This window comes from Eurosta solidaginis, chromosome 5 (genome assembly GCF_040869045.1).
Source record: "Eurosta solidaginis isolate ZX-2024a chromosome 5, ASM4086904v1, whole genome shotgun sequence".
Lineage (NCBI taxonomy): Eukaryota > Metazoa > Arthropoda > Insecta > Diptera > Tephritidae > Eurosta > Eurosta solidaginis.
In genome coordinates this window covers 115462009-115484691 of record NC_090323.1, presented here as the reverse complement: position 1 = coordinate 115484691, position 22683 = coordinate 115462009, and the positions used below count along the sequence as shown (strand labels likewise).

The following is a 22683-nucleotide window of genomic DNA, read 5'->3' as shown; positions in this document are numbered from 1 at the left end:
GGTTTACTCAATAGGAAGGCAGTTTCCTGAGTCAATGCATGTGATACCGTTTCTGCGAATGTGTGTTTTGGGTTTGCTTATGTCGCTCGCTTCGTTTCAACATCTCGGGTTCCATTGATAAAGCACTGAATTTTTACCTTTTCCGTGTATTCCTCGGGTGCGTCCACATTTGCCAAATGAGCCAACCTTTCAACATCCGAAGCAAACTTCTGCATAGTCTCATTAGCTTTTTGGTAACGGATTTGCAATTAAATTTGGTGTACTTGCTTCCTGTGTTCGCTTCCGTATCACCTTTCTAGAGCACCCATCAATGTTTCGTAATTGTTTCGTTCTCCTTCTGAAATGGTCAGTAAGTTTTCAGTTGCAGGTTACATCAATGAGACGAACAGCGAACCTTATCTTCATTATTCCAGTTGTTAACTGCTGACGTCTTCTCGAATTGAAGCTTAAATACCTGGAAAGGAACAGAACCGTCAAAGCATGGTGTTTTTACCTTTGGATTACTCGCTGAAGCTGCTGGGCGATTCAGTTGTAACTGCTCGATACGTCTTCTCAAAACATCCACGTCGGCCTCAATGTTTTCCTCAAACTGCAAAATTTCTGCATCGTGAGCCTTCAGCTTCGATGATACCCTTATCTCCTATGCCTCCAGCTGCGAGGATATGCGGGCCTCATGTGCTTTCAACTGCTCAGCCAACTGAGATGTCATATATGTCTTCTGTTCTTCCAGTTAAGATGACATTTGCGACGACATTTCTGAAATACGCGTTTCTTGTGCTTCAATCTTCGATGTTATGCGTATCTCTTGCGATTCCAGTTGGGATGCCATATATGTCTTCTGTTATGCCAGTTGAGTTTCCATCTTGGATGTTACTGTCGACGTTTGTGCAGATAATGCAGCTAATATCATGTTCAAGTCTGTATTCGCCATTGTCTGCGGTGTTTCATTTTTCTCCTCCAATTTTGTTGTCTCATCACTATCAAGATGAAAGACATACTCTTCCACGTTAATTCCTTCTAATTCCATTGCCTCTCGTAGTCGTGCCTGAAGTTCGAGTTTATTGCCGGTTGTATTCAATCCACGGCTCTCCAACTCTTCAGTTGCTGGATCTTCAATTCACTCCACTTTGCCATGTCCTTGTTGTACTCTGCAACTATGGAATTTATTCAACAATTACTCTTCTGACACTAATTGTAACGAATTTATGGAAATTCCCCTTATTTGAAACCTTCTGCTAACGTTCGAATCGCTAAACTCTTGAATAAATCACTCCACTATTTAGTATTGCAAACTGGTCTTTATTTACATTACTTCAAGAGTAGTTCTTCAAAATTACACTTCACAACCAATAGCGTGTTTAAACCAAAACTTTGCTTCCGCTGCTTTTATACTCTCTGTTGCCTTGTCCACATATTTCTCTAAATGTCTAGACGTTTCTCCTTCTAGAATCTCCTACTTGGTTACCAGCTATATGCGTGTGTATTTGTAGTTTATAGTCTCTCGCATTGCCATATGCATTTGTATATGTGAGTACTACTTCGCCTGATGATTACATGTGTTTATGAGTATCTCTCCGTTGCCTTGTATGTATGTGTGTAGATGATGATTGATTTGTTTACGTACATACGAGTGGCTGCTTAGTATCGGCTTAGTGATGGTAGTATCGCTTAGTGATACTAATATTCGTCACAATACCAACGCGGATTTGTGAAAAAAGGGTTTTCTTGTTTGGAACACTATTCAGCCTTTTAATCGCTTCAGCATCATCAATGACATATTATTAAACTTATTGCAACTTGAATACAATCTGAATAAAACGGGGAAATAAATTTGAAATATACATTTCACAAATTTGTCATGACTAAAAAATGTAGGCAAACGTCTTATCTTGTCCTTTCTTTTTCTAAGGTGCATATGCCTGACGACCCACATTGCTATACACTTACTTACATGGCGCTGCGGTTAGAGCACTCCATTCAAATACACACACTCGACATCAAACTGTCCAGATATCGTCTAATGCGTGTCTATGACGGTACGCCTCATATGCACCCTCCCTAAAGAGATAATTTTTTCTGAAGAAACTCACTTGTGCTACAAAACTTGTATTTTTGTGAAACAGGTCCATTATACATAATTATCTTTTACAATTATTTCGTGTTTATAAGGGTTGCCATCTTCGAGATCATAGCATTATTCCCGAAACCGATCGAGAGCGGCAAATTTTGCAAATAATACAATTTATAACTGATGACTGCATGTTTATCGAACCTTCACCAGAATATGTTGAAGTTATTACTATTCAACCCTTTTGGATAAGCTTAGCACTTGCTCCACAAGAACTCAAGGAAGGTCTGTTGCCTAATATCAGCGAAGAAGGTAAAAAAAACATTGATTATTCTAAGGATACGCAGATGAGCACGTATATCAAGATTTTTTCTAGAAATGAAATCAAAAATAATTCGAAAATATCAGGCCGAGTCGTCTTTTATTGATGATTCGGGCAGTGAAAGCAGCAGCAGCAATTCGATTCAAAAGGGAGATGGATTAAATAAGAAAATTATAGGCTATGGAGAAGAGGACTTCAGTAGTGACAGTTCCGAATCAGAGCACGGAGAAATAGAAGAGTTGCATCCTAGCAAACTAAAGAAAAAGTACACAGAATTATATAAAAAAATATAAATATCTTCATGAAGGGATTAAGGTTTTATGTCGCAAATATTAATTTTTCCATAAAATTTATTAAAAATCTCAGATTTGTGTACCAACGCATTGGTACTGTCTGTTTTAGTGTCAAGGATTGGCTGCAAGCGGCAGTACTCATAGAGAATATACTAGTTGTAAACTACCTCACATGTTATTCAAGTAAATCGGCGGCTTATATTCAATATCCTTAATCCGCAAAAAAAAAAAAAAAAAACAGTTTTTTAGGAGAGAAAAAAAGGTGAGTGTAAATCCCGTTGGGTATTAAAATCAGTTTTTTTGTTTTAAACTTAATTTAGTTTAAAGTAAGATAGACCTTTTTGTTATCCGAATGTAATAATAAAAAAATAATGTTGATAGAGGTTTTTGAAGAGCAGAGAAAATATTGGTTTTTGGTTGTAGCGTCTATGTTTAAAAATGGTTTAAGAGCGACGCCTTGTAACAGTGAGTAAAAATTCAAGGGTTCCTTATCGAAGGCCATGATTTTGGACGGACCGACATACAGAGCAGTCCCAGTAAAAATATTTGTCGACATTGATAATTTTGATAAACCGAAGTTTATGTCTAGTTATCCTATTAAAGGCGTAATACCTATGAATAAGTGTAGGTAAGGATAAAAATGTATGCTGATAGGGGGTTTTGGTTTTGAGTCATTGCTGATAGGGCAATTTTCAAAATGAGAAGCTAGGGTTTAAAGCAGGCATGCTTAACGAACGAAACGATATCATTTCGTTACGATAATCAACGTTAATAAACGACACGAAGTCACTTCGTTTCGTTTATTAACGTTAAGATCGTCAAATTAACGTTAATTTGGCGTTCTTAACGTTAATAAAGGAAACGAAATGACTTCGTTTCGTTTATTAACGTTGATTATCGTAACGAAATGATATCATTTCGTTCGTTAAGCATGCCTGGTTTAAAGCTGTTGCATTTGTCAAGTGAAACGTATCATACACCTCAACAGCCCGCTCACCAATTATATTCAAGAAAACATTAATTTTAACAGCATCTGGCTTTGTATTTAATTCTGCTGCTTGCATATATATATCAAAATTTCGTTTAAATCTTCGCCAGTTTTCTGATAAATTCCCATCAATTTGCAAAGGCTCGGGCTTTCTTACGCAGTCACCCATTTTAATAGCAATCGTGTTTTCTGCTAATGAATTATTTTCAAGTGTCAAAGCTGAGTTGCCGAATTCTTTGATCATGTGCTTATAGAACGAAGATTCACGCTCTTGTTTTTTCACTTGATTTTCGTTTTTAATCACTTTTGCAGTTACCTTTGTTACTGCTGCACACTTTTTTTAGTTCTTCAACTGGAATTTTCTTTATGATCAAATCAATTACTTTCTCTGTCCGCTTTTCTTTTTTAATAACTCTGCTTTTATTTTGTATTACTTTTGGACTTTTAATTTCTCTTGATCTTAATTTCATTTTATTTCAATACTTCACTTATTAGTTTGTCCGCAGCGCCATGTTGCATTGATGTGTCCTCTTTTAGCTTGTCAATTCAACTGTCTTTATTTAGTAATGTACATAGTGGAGATACAAAGTATACTTATCGATAACGACCAACTATTATCGATGCTACAAAAGCTGTCATTAATGTCATATAACGAAGTGTGAGCAAGAGATCATTTTAGCATCAAAAACTCATTTTCATTGGAATGGCTAATGGTGGGTATTGAATATAAGCCGACGGAATGTTTTTTTACATACAAAACTAATGATTATTTATTAGCTTTTTCGGTGGAAAAGGAACCAAGGAAGGAAAAGGGTCAAGAGCAATTCCGACTTTGCAGTCCTCGCCACGCACTCTGTGGAAGGGGAGGAAGAAAGGAAGGTTGGTGCCCAGCGAGTTGAGGTGCTAGGAATAGTGTCACGGTACAGCACGTTTGCTGCATAAAGTAAAATGATATTTGAACATTCACGTTGATGGCATAACATTACCGATTGTCGAACCCATAAAACTTTTGGGAGTGACGTACGATCATAGTATCAGCTCAGTAAGTCCCGTTGCAAAAGAAACAGACGTACATCACTCTTTATTTTCTCGATCTGGATAATTAGATAGGTTAAACTTTTACTTTTCCGGAATTCCCCCCTTATCCGTGACATGCGTTCTCCTTTCGTTGCGTATCAATCTGACACCAACCATCTATTTAATTGTAAGATCTAACCAATATATGCCACTAATTTGCGGTCCGACTCTATTTAAATTTTAAGACTCTTTGGACTTTCGTTAAAGGATTTGGACGAAAATTTCTTGAGTGGTCCTGTAGGGTTCTTATTATTTTTATTTAACTTTGTATTTTAGTTACTTTGAACTTTGTAATTTTAAAATGTTTTATCAATATTTTCATTTTCAATATTGATTTTTCAATTTTCAGAAATTTTCATTATGGTGAAAAATTTAAAAAGATATTGACGAATACTTTTAGGCATATTCTTTGTTGAACAAAAGTTTCTTTATATATGGGATCGGAAGTGGTTTCAATCACCACACTGGCGATCTGCGATTTGCGTAATCAGTGTTATAAAAAAAAAATATTTATAATAGAGTACTATCCCAAACAACTGAAGACTGATCAGTGTGAACAATCAATTATATATAATTTATAAAAATAAAAATACAAGATACATACAAAAAAATACGCGATATAGTCACAGCATCCAAGAAAATATTACAATCAATATTAAATGAATTTCGTATATCGTTACCCGAATGTTTACCTCATATAGAACCAATATCTAGTGCAGAAAGTCAGATTCGTCAAGAAGTTTCATTAATTTCAACTCAGTACAAAGATTTTTACATCGTACGAACTCCCTTCAAGACGGATTGAACGTAAAATTTAATGCAACAATATCATTGTTTAGTGTTTTTAACGTAAATATATAATGTAATACAAAAATCTACCATTTTCAAGGTTACGCTCCTGAAGATGCTAAGAAAATCTTAGCGAAACGTTGAGCTGTAAGGTGGAAAAAGCTTTGTCTTATTCGCATCCACCATAAATAGATCAGACCAGCTTATTACATATATAATTAGAAAAGAGAGTTTACTAACAAAATAGTAAAATAAACTAGTAATTCTATAAAGAGAGAGTTTACAATAATAATAATAATATATCTAAATATTAGTATACATACATAAACACATATAATATAAATATAACTGTTCACCAAAATACTTGCTGTGAATATTCGGTTTGTTGCTGTTAATGCAATGGCTTTTGATGTTTTAGCTGCTTAATCAGGGAACTCAAAAATAACTGCTGTGTTTATGCAATCGCCTTGTTGAGATTGCGTGTCCTCAATACAGTTGGATGATACTTTTTTTTTTTTTTTTTTTTTTTTTTTTGCGGGGAGGCTGAAAAATGCCTAATGCACCATAATTGCTGCCGTCGCAGCAACCGTGTTTCCGTAGACTAAAAAACAGCCCCGTTCTGGAACCGTCGCCCACCCCGGCACCACTTTCGCATTACTTCAGGGTGGCGTTCCATATTTCTCATTTTTTAAGAGCCTACTGTTGTCCCTGCGTCCAGGTTCCCGCTATTTGCTCTGAGTGTCCATTTAATCACCACTGCTTCGCATGCGCATTTCTCTGCGCTCCCTCTCAACATCCATCAGGCGTGTCATTACTATAAATGCCATTTTGCTCACTGCAGTCCAGCATTCTTTCCTGCTGCACATATGTGAAACTAAATTTCTCGTGGTAGGTTCCTCCCCAAAGACTCCATGCAAGGTGAGTCTTTCTTCGTGGAAACGGGGGCAGTAGAACATGACGTGTTCTGCGTTTTCTAACTCTGTGGTACACATTGGGCAATGAGGATCTTCCTCTATCCTACGCTTCCATAAATACTCTTTGAAACCGCCATGTCCACTCATTATTTGCGTGAGATGGTAGTTCAGTTCGCCGTGCTTCCGCTCATTCCATTGAGCTACGTTCCAAACTAGTGTGAAAGTCCAACGCCCTTTACTCGAGGCCTCCCACCGTTCTTGCCACTTAGCTATTGTTTGTGTCCTTGCTCTTTTCTTGTCTTCTTCAGATGGTCGCTCGATATTAGTGTTATACAGATCGGCCATTTCGCTTGCCAGTAAGTCCACTGGGATTTTCCGGGTTAGAACCAGGATCGCGTCGTCGGACACCGTCCGATAAGCACTTGCTATTCTTAAAGAAGCAAGTCGGTACGCTGCTAATATATATTTTTGATGGGTCTGTTTAGATCCATACCACACTGGTGCTGCGTATAGTATTATTGAGCTGGTTACTGTGGACAATAGCTGACGTATAGCTTCGCTCGGACCACCAATGTTAGGCATTATTCGCATAAGTGATCCATTAACTTTGGTAATTTTCTCCCCCACCGCTCTGAAGTGCTCTTTGAAAGTTAACTTAGAGTCAATGTGCACTCCTAAGTATTTTAAGGAATCCTTTGAGGTGATTTGATGATCCCCGACAGTTAAGACTAACTCGTTCGCCGACCGTTTGGAGCTTACTAATAACACTTCCGTCTTTTGGCTAGCCAACTCCAGTCCTGTATTGGTCAGCCATTCCTTTATTCTTGCTACGGCGTCATTACATAATGCTTGAAGCAGGTCCAGTTTCTTGGCCACTACTACCACTGCAATATCATCAGCATATCCCACAATTTGCGTGTTTTCTGGTAGATCAATCTTTAGCACCCCGTCATACATTACATTCCAAAGCGTTGGACCGAGAACAGATCCCTGTGGGACGCCTCCTGTGATTTTGTACTCTTTAGCTCCTTGATCCGTGTCAAAAAGAAGTACTCTGTCTTTAAGATAGCTACCTATAATTCTGCGTAAGTAAGCTGGAGTGCCGAAGCTTTGCAGCGCTGCCATTATCTGCATCCAGTTCGCAGTGTTAAAAGCATTCTTGATGTCCAACATAATCAGTGCACAGAACTTCCTTTTATTTTGGCCTCCAGAGATAGCTTCTCTAGCTATATTGACGACTGTTTGTATTGCATCTACGGTGGATCTTGATTTGCGAAATCCATATTGACTATTCGATAAGCCACCTGGTCTTTCTAGAGTCAGCTGTAGGCGCTCACTAATTATACGCTCGAAAATCTTCCCTAGGGAATCCAGCATACAAAGTGGCCTATATGAGGATGGTTGGTCCGGCTGTTTACCACCTTTCAGCAATAGGACAAGTCTTTGTCATTTCCACGGGCGAGGGAACACGCCTTCTTGCATACAGGCATTAAAAAGATCAGTAAATAATGTAGCCCTAGTTGTAATCGCGGCTTTAAGGGCTATGTTTGGTACTTCGTCGGGTCCTGGGGATTTGTTATCAGCAACTCTTTTTGCAGCGTCCAGCATGTAATTTGCGGAATTTCCGTACTTTCTAGATCCTCGCTTGGATAAGTCCAGCGATCTTGGGCCGGGAAAAGTGTTTCAACAATAATATTCATCAGTATTGGGCACGTAGGTTGCTGTGATATCGGTCCTTTAACTTTGGCCATCACAGTTCTGTAGGCTGATCCCCAAGGATCTAGGTCGACATTATCCAGCAGTTCCCTAAAGCATAACTTCTTGCTCTTTTTTATGGCATTTTTAAGTGCCTTTCTTTGTGCGACATAGGTGCTGTGTAGCTCTGCATATCGTGGTGATGAGCGTGCCCTCTGCGCTATTCTTCGTGCTTTGTGGCATTTTCTACGCTCTTCCGCAATTTCGTCATTCCACCAATATACCGGAGTGCGCTGCGCTTTTCCGCGACTTCTGGGCATGGCAGCATCACATGCCATACATAGCAACTTAGTGATTTGAACCGACTGGTCTTCCGCATGCGATTCTCGTACTATGGCGTCCTTCCAGATAAAGTCAAATATTTGTGGGTCGAAAAGGTGCTGTTTCCATTTCCTACTTTGTCGATGTCTTGCTGCTACCGTTCGTGGAGTTTCGAGCAGCTCTACGCTAATAGCTTTATGGTCGCTGTGTGTGTAGACGTTGCTTATGGACCATTTTGCTCGTCTTGCTATTTCGCTGCTAGCGAAGGTGAGATCTATAATGGATCGTCTGGTACCTGTATCGAAGGTATATATCCCTGGTTCATTTAGGAGTTCTAGCCTCAAAGAAGTAAGACTTTCGAGGAGAACTCTCCCTCTTTCGTTGGTTCGTCTACTTCCCCACACAGATGACCATGCATTGAAGTCTCCACACACTAAAAGCGGGTGTTTACCTCGTGCTTCAATGGTGATCCCGTATATCATGTCTTCGAACTCGGCGATGGTCATGCTCGGAGGAGCATAGCAACTGAAGACGTATATACCTTTGATTTTTGCCCACGTGAATCCTGCTACCGTTGGCGTCATAATTTCCTGTGGGACAAATTTCCCTGGTGCCCAAATTGAGGCGTTCCCTGCTGAATCTGAGAGCCAACCCTGCTCCTGGCGATTTTTGTATTGTTCAGAGAGTACCACTATGTCATATCCTCCTTCATAGACTGTTTGGGATAATAGCTCTTGGGCTGCCTCGCAATGGTTTAAATTGAGCTGCAATACCCTCATGAGACAGTCATTTTGCTGCCCTCTCGTTGTGGGCATTTAAAACTGCCTGCTGAATGTTGTCCCCCACATAGCGCGCATTTCGGTGCATTTTCGCAACTTGCAGCCTTATGACCTTCCTGGCCGCATTTCCTGCATAGGCTAGACCTATCTACAGTCTCCTTACATTTCTGAGCTATATGCCCGTAGCCCCAGTACCTATAACAGCGTTTTTCTTGCTTGAGCTCTCTAATTCGGCAGGAAACCCATCCTACCCGGATTCTTTGCGTATTAAGAACCGCCTTGGCATCATCCGCTGTAAGGCTTATAAGTGCCGACTTCGTGTCACTGTACCCTGTGCGTATGCTTTTTATGGCAGCCACATCTGGAAGTTTGATGTTGCATTGCTGGTGGAGGGCGTTGCAAATCTCCTCGGGCGTAGTAATCTCATCGAGATCTCTGCACTGTAGCGTGACCATTTGGGACTTTGTTATAACTTTAGCCGAGTCCTTTAGTACCGCTTCAATTTCTGCTTGGTACGCGCTTGTTTTCCCATCTTGCGATTTTTTCAGCTCTAGTAACAGCTCTCCTTTCGCCGTTCTTCTAATCGTTTTGACGTCATCACCCAGGGATTTTAATTCGTCGCATCTTCTCACTTTACGGAATATGTCGGCGTACGTCGCATCCCCCGCCTTGGAAATGATGATTGCATCCGGCCTAGCCTTAAGTGATTTTTTCTTGCTCTTCTTTTTGGCTAACTGCCACTCTCCCGTCTTTTGGGCTGCAGTTTCCTCTTTCCGCTCCGTCTTCTCTTGCGTTTCTTGCCGTCGTTTGTGTCCACCCACGTGCCCTGGTAAGACATCTTTTAGAGTAGTAGTGGGTTTTACCACGTTGTTCTCCTTGGTCGAGTACGAATTATTCCTCGGTCGCTTTCCGGGGGGTGATGGACTTCTATCCTTGGCGCATTCGCTTGCACGCAATTTATGCTCTAAATTCTTTACCTCTAGGGCCGACTCGATGTACAGCACTTTTATTACGGAGGCCAAGCGCTTGATTTCCGTGTGTATATTATTACGCCCTATGAAGAACTGCATCAAGTCCTCAATCGCCTTGCCTAACTTGGTCATCTTTTTCTCTCCAGGGGGGTTTTGCTGATTTAACGCAGCTGACGCCTGCTTAATTAGCTCACTTAATAATGGTGTGCCCGTTTGAGCCTTGCTGTCGGAGTTCTTTTTGCAAAGCTTCGGTGTAGCACCCGGCGACAACGCTCCTTGCTTGCTTTCGGCCTCCGCTCCTTTGGGTTTCGTTACCACTTGCGACGAAATGTTAAGGCCCCCAGCCGATGGGCCACGCCCTTCTGGAGAGCGAGCTAGCTTCCTTCCTACAAATGGATTGAACGCCATTTCATTCTCCTGTGTTTGGTTTTTTATTTTAGTATTGTTGTTGCTCATCATTTATTTAATTGGGTCCCCACTTGAGGCCGCTATCTTGGTCCGAGTGTGCAGTTACCTATATAGATCCCGTGGTTGTCTATGCGAAGGCAGGGAGGCCACGTGAAGGTTGACGCAGTCCCTCATGAAGACTGCGTTCAGAGCCAGATCAGTATTAATCGGGAGGATCTCAACCGAACCTGCACCACCAACTTAATGATGACGGACTTTGAACGTACCCCAAGGCCTGCCAAGGTTTTAACGGGACGGAGACGAATGGGACATTAACCGGAAAGTCATTTCGACGGTGTGTCAAGCCGTGTACTGAGATTTCCGAATGCCACATTCGCCAGCCCTTAACAAACATATCCGAGTCGTTGATTCCAGTATACCTTAATTAAGACCTTACTGGGCTCAGTCTTAATGTGACAATATGTGTACATATGTATGTGTGCTTGTGCGTATGGTTGGATGGTTGAAGTGAATTTTGTTTTGTTTGTCAACATGCGAATATAAAAATATTTCTTAGCTTACATATGAACATAGATTTGTACATATGCTTGTGCATAAGAATAGTTTTTGTAGGAAGTGGTTGATTGAAACAGTTTGTCTTTTATTTGAACATGTGAATGTACAAACATTTGTTAGCTTATGCATGGATATATTGGTATCAATGAAGTGGGTGGGAAATGGGGGTGTAGGCTGATCTTTAGTTTAGGAATATATGTGTGTACATATATACCAATCTAGGTTTGTTTATACCCACTCACCATTTAGGTGATTAAATTTTCAATTTCCCTACATATTAATATAATTTGATTACTCCTTCTGACAAAATAATGAGTTACCATACAATTGAACAAAAGAAATAATCAAATATGAATACTTTAGATGATCAAACACTGAATATATTTTTTCAACCACATTTTGGAAACATATTTGAATCAAATGTGTTTACTTTAGGAGATCAAAAATTTATAATAATTTTTAATTCAGCTTTCTGAATCTTTTTTGACTATATTTGTTGACTGAATAATGTATTTTATACTTGTCAAAATATTTCTTTACATCTGAGCTGCTCAACCCCTATACACTTGTAGCACTTTTGTTTTTGTTTTGCCCTGAATCATAGGCACAGATTCAAATTCACACTTTGAATATAAAAAAAAAAAACAAGTAAGGACAGGACTGTCTTCGTCTGTGCCGAAGACTTCAACCTTCCAACCATCATAATTTATTTAAAAAAAAATCAGAGAATTTAATTTGCAATATACTTGCTCTGATCAGAGAATTTTTTGGTAACCGACGAACAGAGAAAATCGTTAAGAGAATTTTCTGTTACGTCTTGCACCCTGTTAAGTTAACATGAATTTGGGGAATAGTGGTGAAGTACAAGACGTGTCACATGCAAATGGATCGTAAGCAGTGGATGCCAAAAAAACGCCTTCTCATTGTGTTTAAATTCTCTGGTGGAAGCTTGCATTTGAGAACACGGTTGCCATCTCGGTCCATTTTGACCAAAAATGGTCCCTTACGACCCCATTTGGTTCGCTCGTCGTTTTTTCTCAATTTTGGTCCATTTTCGAAACGGTTTTGGTACTTTTATTTCCTTTTAACTGAAACAAAAATTCAAAATACTGCTAATAAAATTTGTAAGTTATTAAACACACCTAACATTAACAATGAGGGTTACCTCACCAAATGTCAAAATGAATGACGGCATTTATTTATATTTATAAATTAAATATATACGAATTATTATAATATACGAATTAAATATAACTTTTTTATTAAATATACTTAAATATATTACAATTAAAAGTGGTGAACTGTTTATTTAAAGCGCAAACAGAAAGCACGTGAGAACAAACTAGTGCGCATATTGATTGCACATTTTCGGCATAGAAACCGCATTCTAGCCAATATATGGCGAAAACCCATGTCCACCACAATGGATATACAGATGACCACGATGGTCATCTTTCATGGCGACCGTGACTCCGCCTGCGGAAAAATGGCCCCACGGAAGTGGAAAAATCCCCCGCAGCACAAAATCAAAAGACTTTAATAAATTTGCTGGTTGTGAAAAAAATATGCAAAAATTTCGTGAAGTAACAAAAAAACCATAAAATTTCAAAAACTACAAAAAAATAATAAAATTAAAAAAAAATATAAAATTATAAAAATAATACAAAAAAAAACAATGTTTTAAAAATTTTAGAGCTACAAAAAGCACAACCACCTGTGACGCCCGCTTCCCAAGGCAGTCGGTTCTATGTACCGGAGCGACTCGGGATTTTTCCCGACCAAGGACTGTCATTTCAGTGTGACCCCATTTAATTTGTTGCATCCCTCCCACAAATTGTCATCCTCCCAGCAGCTCCTTGCAGCAGGACTGCTCCATATTCTCTTACTCCGGGAAGGCATCGAATCCAATCCGGGTCCGTCTCCTGACCCCGGTCCTGAGAAATGGTTTTGCTGCATCTGCCGGAAAAGAATCTTTTTTGGACGGTCATACTCTGTTCAGTGTGTCTCGTGTAAGGGATGGTTGCATCGGACAGGTTGTTCTGGGCTTGATCCCAAAACCCGACGTCCACGTAACTTTTATAAATCTTTTGTGGCTCCTTGCTGTTCACGCCCAAGGGCGTCCCGTAGTCTACGCCTAATCCCCCCCCCCCCCCCCTACCCTCCAGCAGCCCCGCTGCTCAGCAAGCCACAACAAGTACCCGCTGCTGCCACTCATAACTACTACCTTCGTAGTAGAGTCGGTAGCAATGCTGAGCATCAGCCCCTGCCCCCGTCTTCTCCCCCCTCTTTTCCGGCAGCAATCGTGTAGGTCAGGGAAACAGACGCTTAGTCCCTACCTCCGTTTGCACCGTTTGCCTGCACAGAATATGCCGCTCCTGCCTTGGATGGTGCCACTTTCCTAGATATTCTGGTCTCCGCGACGGCAACCCCCGACAGGTTTCATCGCGCCATGTTGCCAGGACGCAAACCCAAATCATCCGGGTACCCCAATTCTTGCCCAAGGACGCCCAGTCCTAGGGCCACAACAACAATTGCGTCCTGGCCTTCCACAACCCAGGCGTAGTCACCCGTCACTTACCCCCGGAGTGGCGGCGTCTCCCCTTATGTACTTCAGAATTCTGCAGTTAAACTGTAATGGACTAACTGGGAAGATTACGGAGATAGTCGATTTCATGAAGCGGCACAACATCCGCATTGCTGCGATTCAAGAGACTAAACTCACAGCAAGATCTGCATTGCAGACCTGCTCTGGGTATAATGTCCACAGGAAAGACCGCGAGAGCGGAAATGGAGGCGGCCTCGCGTTTATCATACACCACTCTGTGCAATATTATATATTTGATCCTGGCATCGACCGCAGGGACAAATTTTTAGAACGTCAAGGCCTATCTGTCCGGTCAGGCGATGCAAACCTAGAAATTATCAACATCTACATCCCTCCTGCCACCTGTTGCCCCAGTGGATACCGCCCTAATATCAGAGCCTTACTCACTGGCAACAATCGCATAATCTTAGGCGATTTCAATGCCCATTACGATCTATGGCACTCAAACTTGCGGGCGGACAGTAGGCGTGAGATGTTGGCGGATCAAATAGAAGAAACGACGTTCTGCATAAACGTATGGTAGGAAGCTGTCACAGGTCGCAAGATATCTCAATCGTGAGCGCAGCGTCAACTGGCAGCCGATGGTAACATTAGCATCCGACCACCTGCCTATTCTTATTTCGCTCGAGCGTACCGCCAACTTCATCGTCACCGAAAAACGCACTTTCATAAACTTCAAAAAAGGAGTGAAGTGGGAAGAATATAAATCTTTTACAAACAACCGCTTTGCTGCCCTCCTTATCCCGACTGATGCCCGCCAAGGGGAGCGTGCCTTCCGTAAGGTCATTGAATCCGCCTCGACACGTTCCATTCCCGCCGGGAGAATTACCGAAATCCGGCCCCACTTCCCGGTGGAGGCCACAAACTTAGCGAGAGAACGTGACCTTATAAGACAGCTTGATCCAGGCGACCCCCAAATAAGGGATATAAACCAACGCATCAGATTGCTTGTGGACGAACAAAAGCGGGCGAAATGGGAGGAGCACCTAAGAGGTTGTAACCTCTATACCGGTGTGGGTAAACTTTGGTTCACCGTAAAGTCCCTATCGAATCCGAATAAGCACAAAGACGAAGTTTCCATCGCCTTTGGCGACAAAGTGCTGTCGGATGCGAAAAAATGCGCGAGCGCTTTCTGCCGACAATATATAATGCATCCTACGGTCGACAAAGATAGACGGAGAGCCAATAGACATGCACATAAACACAAATTCAGCGCGTCACCAATCACAATCACCGCTAAAGAGGTTGAAGACGCCATTGGTCGCGCTAAACCATCCAAAGCAGTGGGCCCAGACGGCATAGCCATGCCGATGTTTAAAAGCCTAGGGAAAGAGGGTTTCAAATATTTAGCGCATGTCTTCAACCTGTCTCTTTCCACCTTTGTCATACCCGAGAAATGGAAAATGGCCAAGGTGGTCCCGCTACTAAAGCCTGGGAAACCAGTTAACATAGGTGAGTCGTATCGTCGGATATCTCTCCTATCGCCAGTGGCAAAGACGCTTGAAGCCATTTTGCTCCCTTATTTCCAAGCAAATTTGCAGCTAGTCCCTCATCAGCATGGCTTCAGAAAACTCCATAGCACTACCACCGCGCTAAATGCCATTAGCACCCAGATAAATTGCGGTTTAAATCAATACCCCCACCATAGAACAGTACTCGTAGCGCTAGACCTATCAAAAGCTTTTGATACGGTCAACCATGGCTCGTTACTGCAAGACCTGTAAGGGTCTACCCTTCCGCCATGTCTTAGAAGGTGGACCGCAAATTATCTGGGTGGTCGGCAGGCATCGTTGCAATTTAGAAACGAAACATCAAAAACAAGGAGAATTAAACAAGGGGTACCACAGGGTGGTGTCCTATCCCCACTTTTGTTTAATTTCTACATATCTAAGCTACCTTCACCATGGACGTCCCAAATGTCGACCATTTTGAACATCCACGTCGATGGCACTACGCTACCGACTTCCCTACACCCCGAAATCTTGGGTGTGACGTTTGATCAGGATCTACATTTTGGTGAGCACGCAGCCGCAATTGTTCCGAGAATTCAGAGCCGTAACAAAATCCTCAAATCCCTCGCTGGCAGTACCTGGGGAAAAGATAAAGAAACGTTCTTGACTACATTCAAAGCAATTAGCCAGCCGATTACGTGCTACGCGTCACCCATATGGTCGCCAAGCCTAAAACTTACCCACTGGAAGAAACTACAGGCCTGCCAAAATACTGCTCTCAGAATCGCCACGGGATGTCTTCTTATGTCCCCAGAACACCATCTGCATAATAAGGCGAGAATAATCCCCATCAGGGAGAGATATGAGATGCTGACCAAACAGTTCCTGTTGAATACCCAGAAACCTGGGCATCCCAACAGACAGCCGATTGATGAACCAGCACCGCCTAGGGGCTTAAGGATTCATCTCCGTAAGCATTTTGAGGAAATACGGCACCAGAGAACCCAGCCGTATGAAGTGAAAAAACACAAGCAGGTCCTTGGTGAACTCCATAAACAGGCGTCGGACCTTTATGCCGGGAATTGCCCGGTGAATCCAGTACTTAAAGAAAATTATCCAAAACTCGCGGAAGAAGAACGCATACTCCCCAGGGAAACGCGTGTCACTCTTGCTCAACTTCATTCTGGATACTGTAACAGGTTAAACTCTTACCTATCCAGAATCAACCCCGACATACAAAATGTATGCCCCGCTTGCAATGTGTCCCCACATGACACCAACCATCTCTTTAATTGTAATGTGGAACCAACGCCTCTAACACCCCTTTCCTTATGGTCCACTCCCGTTAGAGGATATTGATGACAATTTGTGATCGGTCGCGGCTATTAGGTGGGGCGAGCATTGCTACAACAACAACACAACAGGGGTGACTCTAGAATATGTTTGTAAGATATGGGTATCAAATAAAAGGTGTTAATGAGTATTTTAAAAGGGCGTGTGGCTTAGTTCTATAGGTGGACGCCTTTTCGAGATATCGCCATAAAGGTGGACCAGGGGTGACTCTAGAATTTGTTTCTACGATATGGGTATCAAATGAAAGGTGTTAATGAGTATTTTAAAAAGGAGTGGGCCTTAGTTCTATAGGTGTACGCCTTTTCGAGATATCGCCATAAAGATGGACCAGGGGTGACTCTAGAATGTGTTTGTACGATATGGGTATCAAATTAAAGATATTAATGAGGGTTTTAAAAGGGAGTGGTGATAGTTGTATATGTGAAGGCGTTTTCCAGATATCGACCAAAATGTGGACCAGGCTGACCCAGAACATCATCTATTGGATACCGCTAATTTATTTATATATGTACAGTATTCCTGCCAAGATTTCAAGGGTTTTTTATTTCGCCCTGCAGAACCTTTTCATTTTATTCATTTCATTATCCCATCCCTTTTTGTTAATAAATTAAAATGATAAGAAAATGTATGCAAATTGAAATATGCATGCAAATAGTGTTTTGCCGACGGCATTTGCACACTTGGAATTTCTGTGCACACGAAATCCATTGCATATTTATAAAACGTTAATTTGCATAAAATGTATGCATATTAACCATGAAGTATGAATTATTAATAAATTGAAAAATTGAAATAAATAAAATATTTGATAACAATTGAATAAATAAAAAAATATTTAGTTATTATTTGGACTATGGGTGGGAAGGGAGGTACCTATAAAGAAATTTCCTAAAGCATTTTATATGTGTTATTCAGTACAATGAGGTAAGTACCTATGTACTTGAATATTTCCAAAGGCAGGTTTGATAAGCCAAGTCAAACTTAAATACATTTGACCTGCCTCAAATCAACCCTTAAATATGTTAATAAGACCAACAATACACAAAAGCCATGTGCCTGTTGATCAGATGTTGAGCATTGTATCATTGAATATATATGTATGAAAATACAAACCAAAGCAAAAAACAAGTAAGGAAGGCTAAGTTCGGGTGTAACCGAACATTACATACTCAGTTGAGAGCTATGGAGACAAAATAAGGAAAATCACCATGTAGGAAAATGAACCTAGCGTAACCCTGGAATGTGGTTGTATGACATGTGTATCAAATGGAAGGTATTAAAGAGTATTTTAAGAGAGAGTAGGCCATAGTTCTATGGATGGACGCCATTTAGGGATATCGCCATAAAGGTGGACCAGGGCTGACTCTAGAATGTGTTTGTACGATATGGGTATCAAATGAAAGGTGATAATGAGTATTTTAAAAGGGAATGGGCTTTAGTTCTATAGGTGAACGCCTTTTAGAGAAATCCCCATAAAGGTGGACCAGGGGTGACTCTAGAATATGTTTGTACGATATGGGTATCAAATGAAAGCTGTTAATGAGTATTTTGAAAAGGAGTGATCCTTAGTTCCCTAGGTGGACGCCGTTTCGAGATATCGTCATAAAGGTGGACCAGGGGTGTCTCTAGTTGTACGATATGGGAATCAAATGAAAGGTGTTACTGAGCGTTTTAAGAGGGAGTGGGCATTAGGTCTATGGTGGACGCCTTTTCGAAATGTCGCCATTAGGGTGGGCCAGGGGTGACTCTAGAATGTGTTTGTACGATATGGGTATCAAACGAAAGGTGTTACTGAGCATTTTAAGAGGGAGTGGGCATTAGGTCCATAGGTGGACGCCTTTTCGAGATATCGCCATTAGGGTGGGCCAGGGGTGACTCTGGAATGTGTTTGTACGATATGGGTATCAAATGAAAGGTGGTAATGAGTATTTTAAAAGGGAGCAATCCTTAGTTCTATAGGTGGACGCCTTTTCGAGATATCGCCATAAAGGTGGACCAAGGGTGACTCTAGAATGTTTTTACGATATGGGTATCAAACGAAAGGTGTTACTGAGCATTTTAACAGGGAGTGGGCACTAGGTCTATAGGTGGACGCCTTTTCGAGATATCGCCATTAGGGTGGGCCAGGGGTGACTCTAGAATGTTTGTACGATATGGGTATCAAACGAAAGGTGTTACTGAGCATTTTAAGAGAAAGTGGGCATTAGGTCTATAGGTGGGCGCCTTTTCGAGATATCGCCATTAGGGTGGGCCAGGGTGACTCTAGAATGTGTTTGTACGATATGGGTATCAAATGAAAGGTGGTAATGAGTATTTTAAAAGGGAGTAATCCTCAGTTCTATAGGTGGACGCCTTTTCGAGATATCGCCATAAAGGTTGACCAAGGGTGACTCTAGAATGTTTGTACGATATGGGTATCAAACGAAAGGTGTTACTGAGCATTTTAAGAGGGAGTGGGCATTAGGTCTATAGGTGGACGCCTTTTCGAGATATCGCCATTAGGATGGGCCAGGGGTGACTCTAGAATGTTTGTACGATATGGGTATCAAACGAAAGGTGTTACTGAGCATTTTAAGAGGGAGTGGGCATTAGGTCTATAGGTGGACGCCTTTTCGAGATATCGCCATTAGGGTGGGCCAGGGGTGACTCTAGAATGTTTATACGATATGGGTATCAAAGGAAAGGTGTTACTGAGCATTTTAAGAGGGAGTGGACATTAGGTCTATAGGTGGACGCCTTTTCGAGATATCGCCATTAGGGTGGGCCAGGGGTGACTCTAGAATGTTTTTACGATATGGGTATCAAACGAAAGGTGTTACTGAGCATTTTAAGAGGGAGTGGGCATTAGGTCTATAGGTGCACGCCTTTTCGAGATATCGCAATTAGGGTGGACCAGGGTTGACTCTAGAATGTGTTTGTACGATATGGATATCAAATTAAAGGTATTGATGAGGGTTTTAAAAGCGAGTGGCCCTTAGATGTATATGTGAAGGCGTTCTCGCGATATCGAACAAATGTGGATCAGGTGATCCAGAAAATCATCTGTCGGGTACTGCTAATTTATTTATATATTCAATAACACTAACAGTATTCCTGCCAAGATTCCAAGGGCTGTTGATTTCGCCTTGTAGAACTTTTTCATTTTCTTCTACTTAATATGGTAGGTGTCACACCCATTTTACAAAGTTTTTTCCAAAGTTATATTTTGCGTCAATAAACCAATCCAGTTACCATGCTTCATCCCTTTTTTCGTATTTGGTATAGAATTATGGCATTTTTTTAATTTTTCGTAATTTTCGATATCGATAAAGTGGGCGTGGTTATGGTCGGATTTCGGCCATTTTTTATACCAAGATAAAGTGAGTTCAGATAAGTACGTGGGCTAAGTTTAGTAAAGATATATCGGTTTTTGCTCAAGCTATTGTGTTAATGGCCGAGCGGAAGGACAGACGGAGGACTGTGTATAAAAACTGGGCGTGGCTTCCACCGATTTCGCCCATTTTCACAGAGAACAGTTAACGTCATAGAATCTATGCTCCTACCGAATTTCAAAAGGATTGGTAAATTTTTGTTCGACTTATGGCATTAAAAGTATTCTAGACACACTAAATGAAAATGGGCGGAGCCACGCCCATTTTGAAATTTTCTTTTATTTTTGTATTTTGTTGCATCATATCATTACTGGAGTTGAATTTTGACTTTATTTACTTATATACAGTAAAGATATAAAATTTTTTGTTAAAATTTGAATTTAAAAAAAAATTTTTTTAAAAAGTGGGCGTGTTCTTCATCCAATTTTGCTAATTTTTATTTAGCACATATAAAGTAATAGTAGTAACGTTCCTGCCAAATTTCATCATGATATCTTCAACGACTGCCAAATTACAGCTTGCAAAACTTTTAAATTACCTTCTTGTAAAAGTGGGCGGTGCCACGCCCATTGTCCAAAATCTTACTAATTTTCTATTCTGCGTCATAACGTCAACCCATCTACCAAGTTTCATCGCTTTAACCGCCTTTGGCAATGAATTATCGAATTTTTTCGGTTTTTCGAAATTTTCGATATCGAAAAAGTGGCCGTGGTTATAGTCCGATATCGTTCATTTTAAATAGCGATCTGAGATGAGTGCTCAGAAACCTACATACCAAATTTCATCAAGATACTCAAAATTTACTCAAGTTATCGTGTTAACGGACGGACGGACGGACGGACGGACGGACGGACATGGCTCAATCAAATTTTTTCTGGATCCTGGTTATTTTGATATATGGAAGTCTATATCTATCTCGATTCCTTTATATATGTACAACCAACCGTTATCCAATCAAACTTAATATACTCTGTGAACTCTGCTCAACTGAGTATAAAAAACTACAAATGTACATACATATATACATATTCAATAATACTCCAATTAAAGGCAGACATTTATAAAAAGCTTGGTCGCTTTGATGCTGTGGCAGTGTCTTAAGTTATTAATAAAACAACTTGTCGCTTTCCGCGTTATGAAGCGACCAAATCAATTATGGCAATCCGCGTATACGGCCATGTATATGTAAATATCAATGCTCGTAGCAATTAGCCGACGAAATACAATAGGCACGAGCCAAATTATGTGTCGTCGGTGGTTAAAAGTGTTGCCGTTTACACATTTAACAACTCACAGCTAAAAGGGGAATTTATTATAAAATTAAAATAAACGAATTTATTGCTCTTTTGCGAAATAATGTTATATTTCTTCGCAAAATTACTTTAATTTATTTCGCCGCTCCCATATATTAATTTTTATCTATGAAAATAATGTAAAATTCTTACTTTGTACTGACATGTGATAAACAAGTCAGCATATACAGTATGACGTAACAGCGCAAATTCAGGCCAGAAACGGGTAAAACACCACTCTTATGTAACAACTGCAACACAGTTGCTGCAAATTTGGCTGCGTGACTGCGCGAACAATTTTTCGGCAAAATATGATAGGGGGTTTCAAATAGCAAATAAAAATGTCCATAAGCTGTGACAACTCGGCAATTCAGGATATGAGAAAATTATTTGCAATAATTTATATGAACAATGGATGGAAATTTTTAGATTATATTGCTAATATGTTAGTGGACATTTACTAGGCAATATCTGTGCATGTTTATTTGAATTTTTTACTACCATATTAGTACTTTCATACAGGCTTATAAATAGTTTGGTATTATTTCATAGGAAAAGTGCGGGGTTATGAAAGTAGTTATGCTCGTCATAATGAATACCCCCAATATGCATCGAAGTTGGAATTTATAAAATCGCAAAAATTTGTCTTTTGACGATTTTATCAAATGCCATGTTGCCGAATTGCAAAATTCTATCAATTTGGACAACTTAAGAAGAAGCATTTATGAATGAAAAATCAAGAGGAAGCTAGTTTTCAGGATTTTGTGATTTACATACAAAACATGAGCATACATATGTAAATATGTATGTGTGCTTGTGCGTATGGTGTGGTTGATTGAAACTGTTTGTCTTTTATTTGAACATGTGAATGTACAAACATTTGTTAGCTTATGCATGGATATATTGGTATCAATGAAGTGGGTGGGAAATGGGGGTGTAGGCTGATCTTTAGTTTAGGAATATATGTGTGTACATATATACCAATCTAGGTTTGTTTATACCCACTCACCATTTAGGTGATTAAATTCTCAATTTCCCTACATATCAATATAATTTGATTACTCTTTCTGACAAAATAATGAGTTACCATACAATTGAACAAAAGAAATAATCAAATATGAATACTTTAGATGATCAAACACTGAATATATTTTTTCAACCACATTTTGGAATCATATTTGAATCAAATGTGTTTACTTTAGGAGATCAAAAATTTATAATAATTTTTAATTCAGCTTTCTGAATCTTTATACTCAGTTGAGCAGAGCTCACAGAGTATATTAAGTTTGATTGGATAACGGTTCGTTGTACATATATAAAGGAATCGAGATAGATATAGACTTCCATATATCAAAATAATCAGGATCGAAAAAACATTTGTTTGAGCCATGTCCGTCCGTCCGTCCGTTAAAACGATAACTTGAGTAAATT

The 22683-nt window shown here is 40.3% G+C and overlaps 1 protein-coding gene across 5 annotated transcripts in view; it reads left to right on the top strand.

Moving 5' to 3' along the window:
* The window catches only part of LOC137253953 (SANT and BTB domain regulator of class switch recombination), a 474140-nt gene that overhangs the window by 355532 nt on the left and 95925 nt on the right, over positions 1 to 22683 (top strand). For 3 of the 5 annotated variants that reach the window (XR_010953939.1, XM_067791558.1, XM_067791557.1), the window contains exons 6-7: positions 2170 to 2380; positions 2445 to 2655. The exons of the other annotated variants lie outside the window; for them this stretch is intronic. Coding sequence is in view for 2 of the 3 variants with exons in the window: in XM_067791558.1 (XP_067647659.1) it covers positions 2170 to 2380; positions 2445 to 2655 (422 nt within the window). In the remaining variant the exon portion in view is untranslated. The remainder of the gene's footprint in view (positions 1 to 2169; positions 2381 to 2444; positions 2656 to 22683) is intronic. 5 annotated transcript variants of the gene reach the window in all.